The sequence below is a fragment of the Oryzias melastigma genome, linkage group LG7 (genome assembly GCF_002922805.2).
Source record: "Oryzias melastigma strain HK-1 linkage group LG7, ASM292280v2, whole genome shotgun sequence".
In the NCBI taxonomy this organism is placed as follows: Eukaryota; Metazoa; Chordata; class Actinopteri; order Beloniformes; family Adrianichthyidae; genus Oryzias; species Oryzias melastigma.
In genome coordinates this window covers 10,784,728-10,800,183 of record NC_050518.1, presented here as the reverse complement: position 1 = coordinate 10,800,183, position 15,456 = coordinate 10,784,728, and the positions used below count along the sequence as shown (strand labels likewise).

The following is a 15,456-nucleotide window of genomic DNA, read 5'->3' as shown; positions in this document are numbered from 1 at the left end:
GTGGCGACCCCTGAAGGGAAAAGCCGAAAGGAAAAGAAGAAGAATATTTTATTTTTATTTCACAGTTCAGTTGTGTGCCACTTTATGTTAGCCTATCTCTATCAAATAAAATTCCAATCAAATATCATTGTGCTTGTGGTCATCATGTGAAACAATGTGTAAAAATTCAAGGGATACATTTGCCAATGTTTAGTTACTTAAATTTTTTAAGTAGTACACCCTGGTCTTTCTTATTTGCAAGCTTGCTTGTCTCATACTTGCCTCTGCCATTATCACTGATGTATCAAGTGTTTTTAGATCTAAAATTACCTGTACATCAACATTGGATTTCAAATCTAATCATAAAACCAGTTAAGTCTAACATTGCTGTCCTGAATATTACCTCAAATCCATTGTTTTCGCACCAGGTCTGGAACTCTTGTTTAGCTTCTTTTAGATTTTTTTTGTCGTTATTCTTCCAGTAAACTCTGATGGTTTGTTCCAAAAAGCACTCAGGGAGGAAGTTGGACACCTGACAGAATGACATCAACAAACCTTTTGAACTTCTAAGTAATACTGGTGTAAGACATTAAAGAATACACAAAACACACAAAAATGTAAAGAAACATTAACAAAGGAAAAAAAAAAAACATATTTCTGGTACAGTTCTGACCTTATTCCTGGGAATGGTAAATGCTGTTTTAATGTCATTCTTCTTGTAGAAATAGGTATATTTAATTGGATCTTCTTTCCCTTTGCCATAACTATAAGTGATTGGCTAAAAGAGATTTAAAAGAATGATTATTTCCAGTAGAAATATATTCTGCAAGTCAACAACTTTGTACAGTTCAATAACTTGATTTGAATCCATTTTTTAACAGAGTATAAAAAAGTCAACCTCTTGATTATGACAAAGCATAATATTTAATCATGATAAAACAAGACGATTTTCAGACCAAACAAAACATGCTAAATCTATCGTTACATTTATAATTTAAAAGGAATCAATAACATTTCACATGATAATTGTTTTTTTTTCTGTCTAACCTAAATGTGAAAAATCTGACTTAAACATTCATACATGCAATGGAATTGTTTGTCAGGATACAGAGGTGGTACACAGAACTGTAACTGTTAAAATAGGACTGAGGATGTATTGTTTTAACAGAGGTGCAACAAAAATATGTGTAATTGGTCTGGATAATTTTTTAGTTCTTCTGCAGTTTTTGAATGTCTTTCACAAATGCATGATCTGCCCTCATGTAATGTTAAGGCTGAATCTAATCATTGAAGCAAACAGTGAAAGACCAGACAAGTGAAACGGTTTTAAAAAGTGTAAAAGAATAATAGAATTAAGAACTCACCACCACTTCAAAGTAATCATTGTCGTCTTCTTCTTCTGGAAGGATGCTTTTCAGTTCTTCTTTCAGATTTTCAACTATGTCCTGGAAACAAGACAGTTTTTGCTGTAACTGAAACTGCATATTTTGGGTTTACTAAGTTGTATTGATTTCCTTTAATTTTCTTGTCGTTTTTGTATCACCTCAATTGTTAGGTTAAACGAGAGACAGCAACTTGGATTATTTATTAAATACTGTATCTTCATCTTCTTGTTCAAAAAATAATTAGTCCAATAAACAGATTTCAAAATGTTATTCTGGGTGTAAAAGTCATTGGCATTGTGATTTCAGTGGCCAAAGGCAATGTCTATGACTTAATGTAGAGTATTTTATAGTTTTAACAAATAAAATGTTCATTGCCTCAGCACAAGTTTTAGAGAATATTTGTAAAACAGCAATACAAGAGTTTATGAACCTAGACAAATTTCAAGAAGACATGTAGTATATGAGAGAGAGATATATAGAATTACTTTTAGTAAAGTTTATATAAAGTTTATATCAAATTGTTACGTCATCACTTTAGAATGCGCAGGTCAAAGGTTACCTGTCAAAATGAGTTTGATGGAAAGGTAATACTATATCTCTTTTATGAGCAATTTTCAATGATTAACTATGTTGATATCATTTGTCTGCCAGTAGAAGTCTCTGCATTTATTGAAAAGTTTTTTGGATGGCCTGACATTTGATAGATCTGTTGTTGGGGGATGGTTATTATTTGTCTCAAAGATGGAATGGTGATGTGTAAACAGGGTTAACTGGCAATAAACTACAGTGTGATATCGTATCTTACTGTAACAAAATGTATGCAAGAAAATCAGATGAAATAATAAAGTGATCAATACAGTAGTATGGTTCTGTTAGAGCAGCATGGGGTAGTACTAATTAGAGTACAGAAAAGTGTTGTGCCAATGGAGATTGACTCTTGCTGCAGCAAAATCATGTCTAAATGATGTAGTTAAAATCATGTTATTATAATGAAATTAGAGAAGCTCTATTTGTCCCAACATCTTTTCCAACTCAGCTGTTGTTGGAAACGGACGCCAGTACTACTACTAGAAGATCAACGCAAAAATGAAAAAAGGGCTTAAGAATATCAGAAGTAGCTTACTTCTACTTCCACGCTTCCACTCCTAAACTTATCAAAGACTTTGGCCAGTTCCGGTCTCTGACTCTCAATTTCCTAAAAGAGAAAAAACAGCAAAGAATTATGAATGATTCAGTTTTGTGTTATCTAAACTGTTTATTGTACATACCTTTAACATTTCCATGTCTTGTTTTTGCATTACCTCAATTGTAAGGGAGAGACAGCACATGGATTTGTTAACAAATACTTGACTTTTTTTAATATTCTAATTTTAAAAGACAATAAAGCAAATAAACCCATTTCAAAACATTATTAAGCATAAAAATCATTGGTCTTTGTGTGTTTAATGCCCAAATGCATTTCCCATGACTTAGAGTTGTTATTCTACATTAAAAAAATACAATTTCTATCACTAGAATTTCATGGTAAAAATAAAAGTTTTTCAGAATTATAGAAATAAAAATGGTGTTGCAGGAGTACATAAGAATAATAGCAACTCACCATCACAATCTTGTCATTTTCAAAGCAAATCAGCCAAATAAACAAATTCCAGAAAGTTTCTTAGTTATTGGCTTTGTGTTTTTAATGCACACATTTATTTTCTATGACTGAAGCTTTTTTATTTACATTTTAAAATAAAGAAAAAAAAATAAAATACACACATATATATATATATATATATATATATATATATATATATATATATATATATATATTAGAGCTTTTTTAATGACCTGAACACAAGTTTTAGGGAATTATTGGAAAGGAAAATAACAGTACAGCAGTGCCTAAGAATAAAAGAAATAGAGGCTTACCACCACTTCCAAGCTTCCATTACTAATTCTATCAAAGTCTTCCTCTGTTAGGACTTCTTTCAATTGTGGATTCAGATTCATGATACTTTCCTTAATAAAAGGAAGCAGTTTCCAATCATCAATGATGCACTTTTGAATTACTCCAACTGTATAGTTGTACTTACTTTTGGTATTTTTTTGTCTTGTCGCCTCACCTCAAGTGGAAGGCTAAACAGGAGACACAACATGGATTGTCAGCAAATTTAGCTTTAAAAAAAAGGATTTTCTTAAATCACAATAGTTTAAAAGAGAACCAACTAAATAAATAATTTTCTAAACTCAAATCTGGGTTTAAAAGTGATTGAGTTTGTGTTCTTAATGCTCATCCATCCATCCGTCCGTCCATCCAGATATTTGCCATTTGAAATAGTTATATTACATTGGAACAACAACTATAGGGCTGCACACACAGACAACAAAAAACACAGACACAGATCAAAGGTATAAAAAAATAAAATTAGAATGACTTGATGAAGCAGATTATTTAAAAACCTATGAAAGCAGATAAATGAGTTGGCTGCTCGACCAACCGCAACAGTGAAAATGCAACTCTCAAGTGCAACCCAGCATGTTACAATCCTCATATTTTTGCTTCATTCAAAAACCTCACAGTCGGAGGAAAGAAGCTTCTGACATGACATGGTGTTGTACATTTATTGGCACGATATCTTCTGCTAGGCCAGGGGTGGGCAAACTACGTTCTGGGGTCCAATGCAGTCAATTAAACTAGAATCCCAATTATTCTGTTTTTCCCCCTGTATTTCAGGTGTCTCCCCATAGATGACGCAATATAGAAACATTTACCTCTGTCTAGAAAGTTATTCAGCATCCATGGTGCAACTCCAAAATGCTCTTTCAAATATATTCATTTTCAATCATATTAAGCATGTCTTTGTTCAAATTCTATGCTATTTCTTTCTTTTATGATGGAGATTACCAAAACATGCAACACATCTGCTCCTGGTCCAGCCCTTCTGTCAAATTTTAGAATCCTTTGCTGCCCACAAATCAAACATTTTGCCCACCCCCGTGCTAGAAGATCAAATATCAGTAGCAGGATCACCAGAGAGATCCTTTATGAGTCGAGTTGCACTAAACCAGAGACTGGATTTATAAAGGGTTCCTAAGACTGGAAGGTTGCATCTGATAGTCCTGCTGGCAGAACGAACCACGCTTCATTGGGTTTTTTCTTTTCTTTCACAGTGAGGTTGCCGATTGCCAGTGACAGAACTAGTGAGAACACTTTCAGTGCAACGTCAATAAAAATGTAATGGTTCTGTTTTGAGTGAATTCCTGTAGTGTCCGTAAAGGCGAGCTTTCTTAATAATACTACTGGTATTTCAATGTCAGCTAAGGTCACTGGAGAAGGTCACTACCAAAAATCTACATTTTTCAGCAATTTGTACCTCTGAACTGTGAATGACAACAGGTTTTTTGTTTCTGCTTTGGCTCAAAACCAAGAGATTTTAATTTGTGAATGATCTTCCCAGGAATTAGAGAATTAAAAGGGAATGAGTTAATTCCGCTTCCAGGAATATGCTACAAAGAGCAGCTGCACATTGAAATTCTGTTTACATCAACAGGAGTAAAATTGTCAAAAACATGCTGGTCTTAGAGATAAGGAGAAAACTCTACAAACTATGGCTGCTAAAAAACAAAAGGTTAAGAAATGCAGAAAACAATAAACTCTTGTAATAGTGACTTATCCAGACAAATCTGGGTCTTAGAGAGAAAGATGTGGACACTGATCATAAATTGTTTGTTTTTTAGAAATATTTAGCTCACTATATAACAAGTACTGTCCAATTCATCAATTCAAGAACAAATTTGCCAAATGTCCTTGGTTAACAGCTGGTCTAAAAAAAGCTTGTAAAAATTAAACTAACCTCTGTAAAAACACTTTTTAAAGCAAAACATCAAGAGAAAATGAGCAGATACAAATCCTACAAAATAAACTAACTGAACTAACACAGCACAGTAAAAAAATGTTTGCTATAATAATCTACTGAATGAAAATTAGAACAACGTGAGGCAAATCTGGGAGATATTAAACAGCATTATTAAAAACAGGACAGAAAAACAAACCTTCCCAGATTAATTAGTTAGATATAATTTATAAAAAAAGTCAAAACTCAGCAGATTGTGATGATATGACGGTGGTGAAAAAGGTGATTAACAGTATCTCGATCAGCTTTTCCCCATCTAGCTCCACATCTGACCACCAGAGGGAGCCCTCACCTGAGTACTGACCCTGGACTCCTCCACTCTCAGCAGTCACTCCCTCAGCCTGATCTCCTCAGCTGTTACCAATCTACCTCATCACCAACAGTATACAGTCTGCCTGCTGTCACCACCTCAGTGTGAAGCCTTGTACTACATACTGCATACTTTTCTGAGTGGTTCTTGTTGTATGCTCTCCTGGTTTTGATCTCTGCCTGTCTCATCGTCATCCTGCCTGCCGTCTGCCTCTACCCATGCCTCGACTCTGACTTGCCTTTGTCTTGACCCTGTGTTTAAGGTTGTTATTAAACCTTGGTTGCATATGGATCCAAGCGCCTTTGCCTCATCGTCACAGTCTCTAAGCCAATAACATACATGTAAGGGATAATACCCGACGAAGTGTGCGTTATGAGAAATTAACGAACAACGCGGAGGCCTAAACCGTCCGACGCGAACCGGAGGACGGTTGCCTCAGTGAAGTATATACCATGGTATAACACTTTTTATACCATGGTCTGGGTGAATACTCGATTCTGATTGGCTGCTGGGTGTGCATTAAATTGTGATAACTCACAGTAATAACGCACACCTAAAAAAGAAGTTCCGGTCACACAGACCATGGTATAAGTGTAAATAAAGCAGGTTATCTTGATCATGCAAACAATTTATTTATTCAATCCAGAATTTTAAAACTGTATGACCTTTTCAAAGTGTAAGGGGGATTTTTAGATTCATATGAAATTTGATTGTTACATGATGTGAGATTGATGCTACAGAAATCATTAAATAATGTTTGATAAGATTAATCAATAAAAAATAAGCACTTCACTCTACTCGAAAAAAACAACAACTAGCATTTGATCTGATCAGAATCAGATTACATAATGATGCAAAACTTCAAATCTAAGTAAGGGTGGGATTATATAATTTGCTTCTTCCCACTCCTTTTCAAACAATCAAACTCCACTTGACTTTAGTTAATAATTATGATATTTAACTAATCAAATGTGACATAAGTGTGTCTTCTTTGTTTTCTATTTTCTAATCAATGCAAATTATTGTTTCTGTAATGAGTTAGAAAAATGTGTGCTTTTAACAATCTTTGCTTGAAATAAACCAAATCAATCAAATAAAAAAGCCAAACCAAAATCTATAAAACAATTCTCATATCTGATTCTCCTTTATATAAGTGTTCATATACCAAATTCAGAGCAAAAGAGGTTGCAGCTTCTACCCTCTTGTTTTGTCTTTATGCGAACTGAAGAGGGTCAACAGACAATATGATCAGTCTTTTTATATGACCTAACACCAAACGTATAAAGATTCTCACTATGGGTGATAGTCATTATGACACGCTACAGGTGTCTTCTTGTGCACGGGAATTACAAACGACTTCTTGAAGCTATGTGGGACAGGAGAACACGAGGAGAAATACCATCAGAGTCAGGTGTTTTCTTCACCTTAGTATTGGACAACACTTTGAAATATTTTATTTAATCTCTGGAGGCTGTTCGGGAGTTAACAGTTAATCAAGACAAGATCAAGACTGTTATTTTTGTCAGCAGGTATTCAAACATCTAGAAGCTCTCCTGTTCTATGAGAACAACACACTTATTAGTTACACTCATTATTCTTTGTTCCAATGTTACCTTTTCTCTTTAAACCCATTTTCAAAACATTTTTATTGTGTTATCACAGGAAAAAAAGAGTACAAGGATTTGTGCAAAAAATACTTTTCTGATAAAATGCATTTTCTGATGTACATTTCTGATAAAATGTGTTTTTTTTACTTTACCTTCCAATCGTACTTTCTGCATGATGGCGTAATAAACAATGGATCAAACATTGGAGAAAAGGATCCATGACCTGAAGATGCAGAAATGTAACAGGTAATGGCTGATGTGACATGAACCAATATGACCAAATTGTGTTATAGTGTGTTTGCACGGTTGTTTTTTTTTTTTGTTTTTCCATTAGACATTCAGTATTTCCTCCAAATATTGGCAGTAGAGTTTTTCTCTCGTAACATTTTGTTCACAAATCAAAAACTTAAATTAGACAAGTAATGTGAAATATTTTATTTACACTGACCCAACTGTGATCTTTCTATTGCTATTTAATGTTCTGAACACGTTTTAGAGAATTTTAGAAAAAAAATGGAAAACAAGAATTTGATCTCGACTTAAGCTGATTTAAATATGTGCTAACTTAAAGCAAGTTGTGAATGATTAGCAGTATAAATAGTGTTAAAATAAAAAGTTTGTAGCTCACCACCACTATCAAGCTTCCATTCTCAATTCCATCAAAGTCTTCATCTGTTAAGTTGTGTGTCCCTTCTTGTCTCAGAGGGATAATTTTCTCCTAAAAGAAAGAAACAGTTTTGTTGTGAATGATAATTTTTTGAGTGACCTAAATTGCATTGTTGTACTTACCTTTGGTATTATCTTGTCTTGTTCAACCCTTATCTGAAGTTGAAGTTTAAATGAGAGAGAAGGCATAGGTGTTTACAAATACTTATTTTTAGCCTTTCTTAAACCTTGTTATTTTTAAAGAGATTAATAAACATTTCTTGGATCTTGATTTAAATCTTATTGGTTTTGTGTTTTATTTAATCAAAATACATATTTTATAACTTAGAGCTATTTAATGTCTTTGTTACTACAGATAGAAACCTCAGAGAGAAACAATAAAAGCATAAATGTAAACACATCAAAATGACAGTTAATCAGCTTTAATTATTTAAGATGATCTAACTACAATTTCTGCTATTTTGTAATCTGAACACTAGATTTATCCAATTGTATTGTACTGCAGATATGGAGAATTGTTTGAATAACTCACCTTGGCTTCACCGACCAACTTGTACAAATCTCGACGCATGACTCTTACTAGAATCTCTCTTGCCTCTTTCATGTCATTTCCAGTGGAATGCAGTATTCTTTCAGTTACTTGATCTTTTGAGCAATGACGAAAATGGAGGAAGACAAGTTAGTTCACACCAAGAAGAAAACTGTCAGTTCTGCACAAATTTGAAAAAATAAAAATAAATAAACCAATATGAATACATGCAACAGTTTAAAATGTTAGAAAATGAAACTTTTATTATTTTTCATTTCATGTTACTTAAAGCTATTTGTTGAAAAAATTTGCCCTTTATTTCAGATAAAATGTGTAACAGCACATACGTTTGTATTTGTCCACCAGGGGTTTTCTCATTTGTTTTGTACAGAAAGTGCAAATCAATATGAAACAAATGAATCAACTGCTTGATATATTACCATTTTCTCCCTATTTTCAAACAAAAAAATCATCATTGAGTATTCTTCTAAATTTTGAAAACATAAAGCTCAATTCAATGGTTTGAGCTCCTGCTGTGATTCTGTGGTTTAAAGAAATACATTGAAGTCTGAAGGAATAAAAATACATTTTGATCATTTTAGCCTGCCATCTTCTGACCTGTCAGTTTGGTGTAGGCCTCCATGTCCTTTGTTGCATCAGAAATCTTAAGATGTCCGTTTGCCTTTAAGAGAGCATCTTTGATCCTGTATTGAAAGAAAATACCATTTCATTTTTGAAACTTTTTCTACATCAAATGTAGCAACCAAGACTAAGAAGATTCATACAAACAGAAAATATTAAGATATTTCAAAATACACCAACAGCACAATACCTACATGATCTGGACATTAGTGGTCACTTTATGATGACAGACTCGTCTGTGGAGAAGGAGTCTTGTATGGAACAGATCATAGAGATTCCCAACCACCTGGAAAAAACAATCCCTTAGGTTGATTGAAAGAATATCAAATAAGTGTTTTTCTTTTTGTGTCAAGGAAATATTGGTCAAACACCTTGTCTCTTAAGCAGATGCGTCTTCTTGTGGACTGATTTGTTTCCACCTCAATCACTCTGGCAAACTTGAAGTAGCGCAGATGTTCAAAGTTGTTCTTGATCCCAGTGTGATAGCAATCCCTAAGATTAGATGCACAGAAATGATACATAAACTAATAAACCAAACTCACATTATGTCATAAAGTAAAACTCATTTCATATAAAATGGGTAACTTAGCAAAGGACAAAAAACTGTTGTACTCCTAAGCAGGTTTCACCTGGCGAAGTAGTCAAACTTGTCCACATCAATGCCACTTTCCTTGTTTGACACAATTTCATAGAGGAAAGACTTTTCCACCTTTCGACCTTTATATGGCCAACCAGCCTGCAGAATCAAGATGTCAGGAATTAGGTATTTCTATGGGGAATTTAAAGCTGATTTCAATATGTACTCACACTGGAGTCATTGCCATTCAGAGGCTTTCCAAGAATAAGCTCCTTGATGAAGACCAGATCATCTTCTCCATCGTTCTGATCATCGTCTCCATCCTCCTGATCATCTCCTTCATTCTCCTGATCATCTCCTTCATTCTCCTGATCATCTCCTTCATTCTCCTGATCATCTTCTTCATTCTCCGCATCATCTTCTATGATCAGTTTATTGTCTTTCCCCACTAGGTCCAGTTCGTTCACTCTCACCAGGTATTCAAACATGTCTAGGGAAGCCTTCTCGTGCTACAAGAAAAACAAACTCAGTAGTTACAAAAGCAATAATATTCTTTATTCCAGTGATCACTCATGTCTCTGAGTGCATATTCAAAGTTATTTTTGTGTTGGCGCAGAAATAAGGGTATCTGTAAATATTAATATTTTCATATCTACAAAAAGATCTTTCTAACAGAAATACCAAAATTAAACTAGTTGGATTTATGTATTGAATAAGGACAGATATAAAAACATAGACATACTGTAAATGGAAGTCCTTGTTCTTCCTCTGGGTCATTCTGATACCGCCATGACAGTTGGTACAAATTAAAATTTGATATTTTATTAAACTTTCACAGTGTTGATAATTAAATACAGACTTTCCAGTGTTTGTTACTTTACCGTCCTGTCTGCATTTCCACGGACTTGGGGCATAAACATTTGGTCAAACAGATGAGAGAAGGGTCCATGTCCTGAAAATGGAGAATATAACAGTTTTGGTTGTTGTGTCATCAACCAAAATAAAAGACAGACTTTTAATCTTGTTTGCAGATTTGCTTATTTTTATTCTTAAAAATGAATGTTTCTGTATTCCTGTAGGTATTGGCAGTTGTGTTTGTGTTGTGTGACATTTTGTTTGTGGTTGGTTGACTGCATCACTTATGTATCAGTTCTGTGAGGTAATATTTGTGTTTCCTCTTCTAGTTTCATTTGGTGGAAGATGTGTTCATTGTAGAAAAATAAAGACAGTTTTACATTTGTTTGGGATTTTATTATATGAATATAAAATAATGACTGAACATTCCCACCAAAAACAAACTATAAAGATTATTAACAAAATAAAATATATCACCACGTTTACCATCAAGGGGCCTATACCATGATTTTCTTTCAGGTTTCCTATATCCATATATATAGTCATATATTACCTCTGGTACACTAAAGAATCAATTATTTATGAAATATGAATTATTTTTGTGAACTCTTTTCATACCCAGAAGTAAACCGACTAAATCTCTGAAGGTCCGCCTTTCACTCCTTTCATGATGTTTACCTAGAACCGGACCTCTGAAGCATGTCTGCATTTCACCCACAAAAACAAAAATGCAAATATTTGCAAAGATGGATGCATAAATTATGGATCCGCCTGAAGTAGGCAAAGCAATTATTTAAAAAATGCAACAGCCAACATGGGAGACTGGCTTTTATTCCATTTCAGAAAGAATGGTGATGACTAATGGATTCATTTTGTTGTGAAATTCGGTCACAAAATGCAGAAAACAGCAGATGAACATTTTAGGATTCACTGAAATGATAAAAACATTGTTCTGATCAGCACTGGCTGTGAACATTTGTTCTCTTTGAAACATCATCAACATCCGAGTCAGACTCCTCACCAGAATGTTCTTTGGCATATGCCACCACACAAAGTTTAAACTCTAAATTGAATAAACGTTTCACGACCATCACTACACAAAACAAATACAACAGACAGGAGGAGTCCGGCCATTATAGAGTCCAGAGTCCAACAGTAACTAAAACTTTAGAATACTGAAGACACGAATAATTGGAAGACATATAGCATTGTGCATTCAAAATGCTCGTGTTTTGGTGAGCAACACTAGCTTTGTGTGTTGCCCTGGAGCAGTGCATGCAATGCAGACTCTTTCAGATTTAGATACAGAAATACTTTGAGAAGCCAGGTTAAGACAGAATCTGAATTTTTCCCCTACCCCTACGGCTTCTCCCTAGTAAATTTAACCACCCAAGCGGAGAGTTATGGAAAAGTAGTGTGTTTGAATTCAAACGTCACTTTCACTCAGTGACATCATCAATAGTTGCCTGTCAGCTGTGTTACTGCGGAGCTGCCAGCACTCGAAAATACATTGGTTTTATAACATTAAAATGGTCACGCTAAAACAAAAAGTTAAATGTAAATGTAAACTTAAGTGAATCAGAGCACATCCAAGTGAAGAAATGTGCTTCTCCTCTGCAGCTCAATGCAATGCAGAATAACCTCCGCCACAAGGGTTGGCCCTTAAAAAAAACTATTTTAGACAACCCTACCCCTCCAAATGCTCCTTCATAGGAATAGGGAGAATCTGGAGGGGTGAGGCAAAAATTTGGATTTGTCCTAACATTCAAGACTTCTGGTCACCACTTAATATTCATAACAACACCACTATTATTAAGGTAGTTGAATTTCTTCTCAGTTTGTAATATTTCAGAAATTTCAAGTAAAGTTTTTCTGTTATGTTTAGTTGCTCACAATAAAATGTAAGATATGAACCAGAGGATTTGGGAGATTTTAATTTGCTTTGTTTTTTTTTTTTTAAAGCAAAACTAAAACTTTCTAAAAGAAGCTCATGATTTCATTCAACATGAAGCAAGAGAGAACTTAGTTCAGAAAAATGTTTTCCTTCACTATTTAATATTAGATGTTCAAACAACAGTTGGTATTTTACATGATTGTTCAAAAAAATAATTTGATCAACATAGTTGTTTTACTTACCAAGGTCATGACAAAGACCTGCAATCTGCACACAGAGGATGTCTCTGACATTAATATCCAGTTCTGGTTGCTTTTCCCGGAGAGTTTTTACCAGCTCTCCTGCCAAATACGCCACCCTTTGTATTCAAACAGAAACATTTTACAATTTTGCCTGTCTCTTAATGCTACTGTCTAAAGTCTTTATTACTCACCCAATTGAATGTTCAAAGCGATTGTGTGAAGCTCCTGGGTAAACTAGATATCCCCCACCGAGCTGCTTGATGTTTCGCAGTCGTTGGAACTGAGGCGTGTCAATGATTTTGACAAGAAGTGAAGGTAACTCCACATGACCATGGATGGAATCATTGAACACCTGAGAGGGGAACACATTGATAGTGTTTAATTGATTTAGCTAAGAAAATTCATATTGTGTAAATGATTGAAACCTTTGTCACCTTGCCAAGTTCTCTGACGGTATTTATGTACAGAAGGAAAAAGAAGGACATGTTATTAAAAGAATTTAACATAAACTGAAACCATCATTATTCCACTTTAAATTCAGGTGTAGGTGAGCTCTACAACATGTTGCTCAACAAGTTCAATTCATTTTTATGCAAGGTCATACATTGTTTTCCTAAGTTGAACGTTGCATGTACAACATACTGACGTTGATGATGATTTTTCCATTGTATAATAATTCTGTTTGGTTTTCTTTAGGTGAAATAAATATTAAAACTTACCTTGATTGAGCCATTTTACTTTTTGTGTTGAAGCTCATTTTTCAAGAACAGACTAAAGTTCAAACTAAGTTTTGCACTCTTGCTCCAAGAACTAGTGCAAATGGAAATGTAACTGATCAAAGAAGACCAGTGCAAAAAAGGGCTGGGATTGAGATTAAATACAACATTTTTAGCCACACCCATCAGTTTGAATACTGCCCATCTCATTTGCACATTGATTTGTGTACTCAAACATCTTGATGATAAAGTTTGTTTTATAGTTGTCGTTTTTATCTAGGTATCAGGAAAAGATAAAATTAAAAATCCTTAATCTTTTTATATTTGTGTCAACCAAAAGTTCAGAGTTTTCATACTGTGAAAAAGTATCAATTGAAATCCTATTGGTAAGCACTTTCTATCAGTCCACCTTTAGGGTAAATCTCAACACAACATCTTATTTCTGAGTACATTTACATTGGACAAATTACTCTACCATGTAACCATTACACTCTGCCATAGGGTGGCAGTCTTTCCAGGGTGTATTCCACATTCGCTTGAGATCAACATTAGCAAGGTTAGGCTCCAGCAGCCCTGCAGCTCAGTGAGAGATAAAACAGGTATGGAAAACAAATGGATTCATGAAGACGTCCTGTCTAAATCAAGTCAAATTTTTGAACGACAAACAGTAGAATTCACATATTTTCATGGTCATTTTAAAATAAACAACAGACTAGTGCTATTTGAAAAATGTGAACATCAATTTAGACATATTTTTTTGCCACAACAGGGGTTATTGGTCTTCTTACACACATAGTGTATATTTATAGAAACCCCTTTTGTAATTTATGCTTAACTTTATTTATATTTATTGTTTATATCTTCAGGGTATTAAGGTAAATCTAAATTCTATGTCTGGCTGCTGTATAAGCTTCATATATGTGTATAAATAAATGGAGTATACTAGTGTAGTTCTTTCTACACTCCTTCAAGGGCCCAAAGCGCTTCACAGTCACAGACCCATTCACCCATTCACACACACATTCACACACTGGTGGTGGCTCCGTTGCCGAACACTGGTGCCAACCTCTCACCAGAGGCAATTCGGGGTTAGGTGTTTTGCCCAAGGACACTTGGACACATGGGCGGGCAAGGCGGGAATCGAACCCGCTCCCATCAGATCAGAAGTTGACAGCCATACCGCTGCACCAAAACATCTTAAGTTTAATTTATCTACGCATATTCTTTTCTTTTTTTTGTGTGTTTTGTTTCGATTGCTTGAAATATACTATTTTCAGTTGGATGATAAGACACATGACAATCAATGTTCCCTCTAATTGTTTGTGCGTCTGAGCAAACACAGAAACTCACTGAGCGCTCCTTCGACCACCATTAGCAACAATGAGGGTTCACTCTGTATTCATGTCTATATTTCAACTATCTGAAATCTTTTATCTTATCAAGTCATGTAACTTATTAAAAGAATGAAACAAATTAATCGTCATCAAATTGTGTTCTAAGCAAGTGATTTGCAACGATTACAATGAAAAGTAAAAAAAACATTCAGGAAGTGGGTCCTGATGTCTGGGAATACATTCAAACTCCACTTTAATTGCTTAGGACTTTTCCTGCCACAAAGAATCTTGAAGTGCTTTCCATAATAAATAAAGAAAGATACAAATAGTTGTTAAAATAGCAAACTGTCATGGAGCAACCTGCTACTACCGTCTCCAGTTACCAGAGGGAGCGCTCACCAGAGTTCTGAGCTCACCACCTGCCATCACCTGGACTCATCAGCATCAGCTGTTCCCCATCACCTTCTTCTTCTTCTTCTTCTTCGAATGCCTTTCCGGCAGGCTATACACTAACGAGTGCAATGCTGCCACCCTCAGATAAAAAAAAAAAAAAACTAGATCAAATTCTGAAAAACAGTCCAGTCTGACGAAGAAAGTGAAGGACAGCACACCTTACAGCTATATTCTGAACACATAATGGTATGATGCATTGAAATGAAAATGTAGAGATTCCTAAATTACTGAGTCGCATAAATAACACCCGCCTTTCAGCATCATATTTGCTGCAACTAAAAACCACATGAGGCACCGTTTCCCGCTCCCCACATATACAAAGGCCACTGTCATGCCTATGAACTGTAAATAAACAAGCAGCTAGACCA

The 15,456-nt window shown here is 34.7% G+C and overlaps 1 protein-coding gene across 2 annotated transcripts in view; it reads right to left on the bottom strand.

Annotated features, from left to right (window-relative positions):
- LOC112159864 (deoxynucleoside triphosphate triphosphohydrolase SAMHD1-like) overlaps window positions 1-13,610 on the bottom strand; it is a 64,936-nt gene extending 51,326 nt beyond the window's left edge. The window contains exons 1-22 of one of the 2 annotated variants that reach the window (XM_036212757.1): window positions 13,305-13,610; window positions 13,020-13,032; window positions 12,777-12,937; window positions 12,586-12,701; window positions 10,476-10,546; window positions 10,337-10,372; window positions 9,825-10,103; window positions 9,647-9,753; window positions 9,389-9,509; window positions 9,212-9,303; window positions 8,994-9,079; window positions 8,379-8,491; window positions 7,970-8,002; window positions 7,809-7,898; window positions 7,333-7,403; window positions 3,443-3,485; window positions 3,279-3,368; window positions 2,633-2,665; window positions 2,488-2,559; window positions 1,344-1,424; window positions 653-757; window positions 383-511 (exon numbers count right to left, since the gene is read on the bottom strand). In XM_036212757.1, coding sequence (XP_036068650.1) covers window positions 383-511; window positions 653-757; window positions 1,344-1,424; window positions 2,488-2,559; window positions 2,633-2,665; window positions 3,279-3,368; window positions 3,443-3,485; window positions 7,333-7,403; window positions 7,809-7,898; window positions 7,970-8,002; window positions 8,379-8,491; window positions 8,994-9,079; window positions 9,212-9,303; window positions 9,389-9,509; window positions 9,647-9,753; window positions 9,825-10,103; window positions 10,337-10,372; window positions 10,476-10,546; window positions 12,586-12,701; window positions 12,777-12,937; window positions 13,020-13,032; window positions 13,305-13,342 — 1,980 coding nt within the window. In that variant the 5' untranslated portion in view covers window positions 13,343-13,610. Of the gene's footprint in view, window positions 1-382; window positions 512-652; window positions 758-1,343; window positions 1,425-2,487; window positions 2,560-2,632; window positions 2,666-3,278; window positions 3,369-3,442; window positions 3,486-7,332; window positions 7,404-7,808; window positions 7,899-7,969; window positions 8,003-8,378; window positions 8,492-8,993; window positions 9,080-9,211; window positions 9,304-9,388; window positions 9,510-9,646; window positions 9,754-9,824; window positions 10,104-10,336; window positions 10,373-10,475; window positions 10,547-12,585; window positions 12,702-12,776; window positions 12,938-13,019; window positions 13,166-13,304 lie in introns of those variants that run through there. The other variant, XM_036212756.1, reaches the window with a different exon arrangement.
- Between the last annotated feature and the right edge of the window lie 1,846 nt (window positions 13,611-15,456).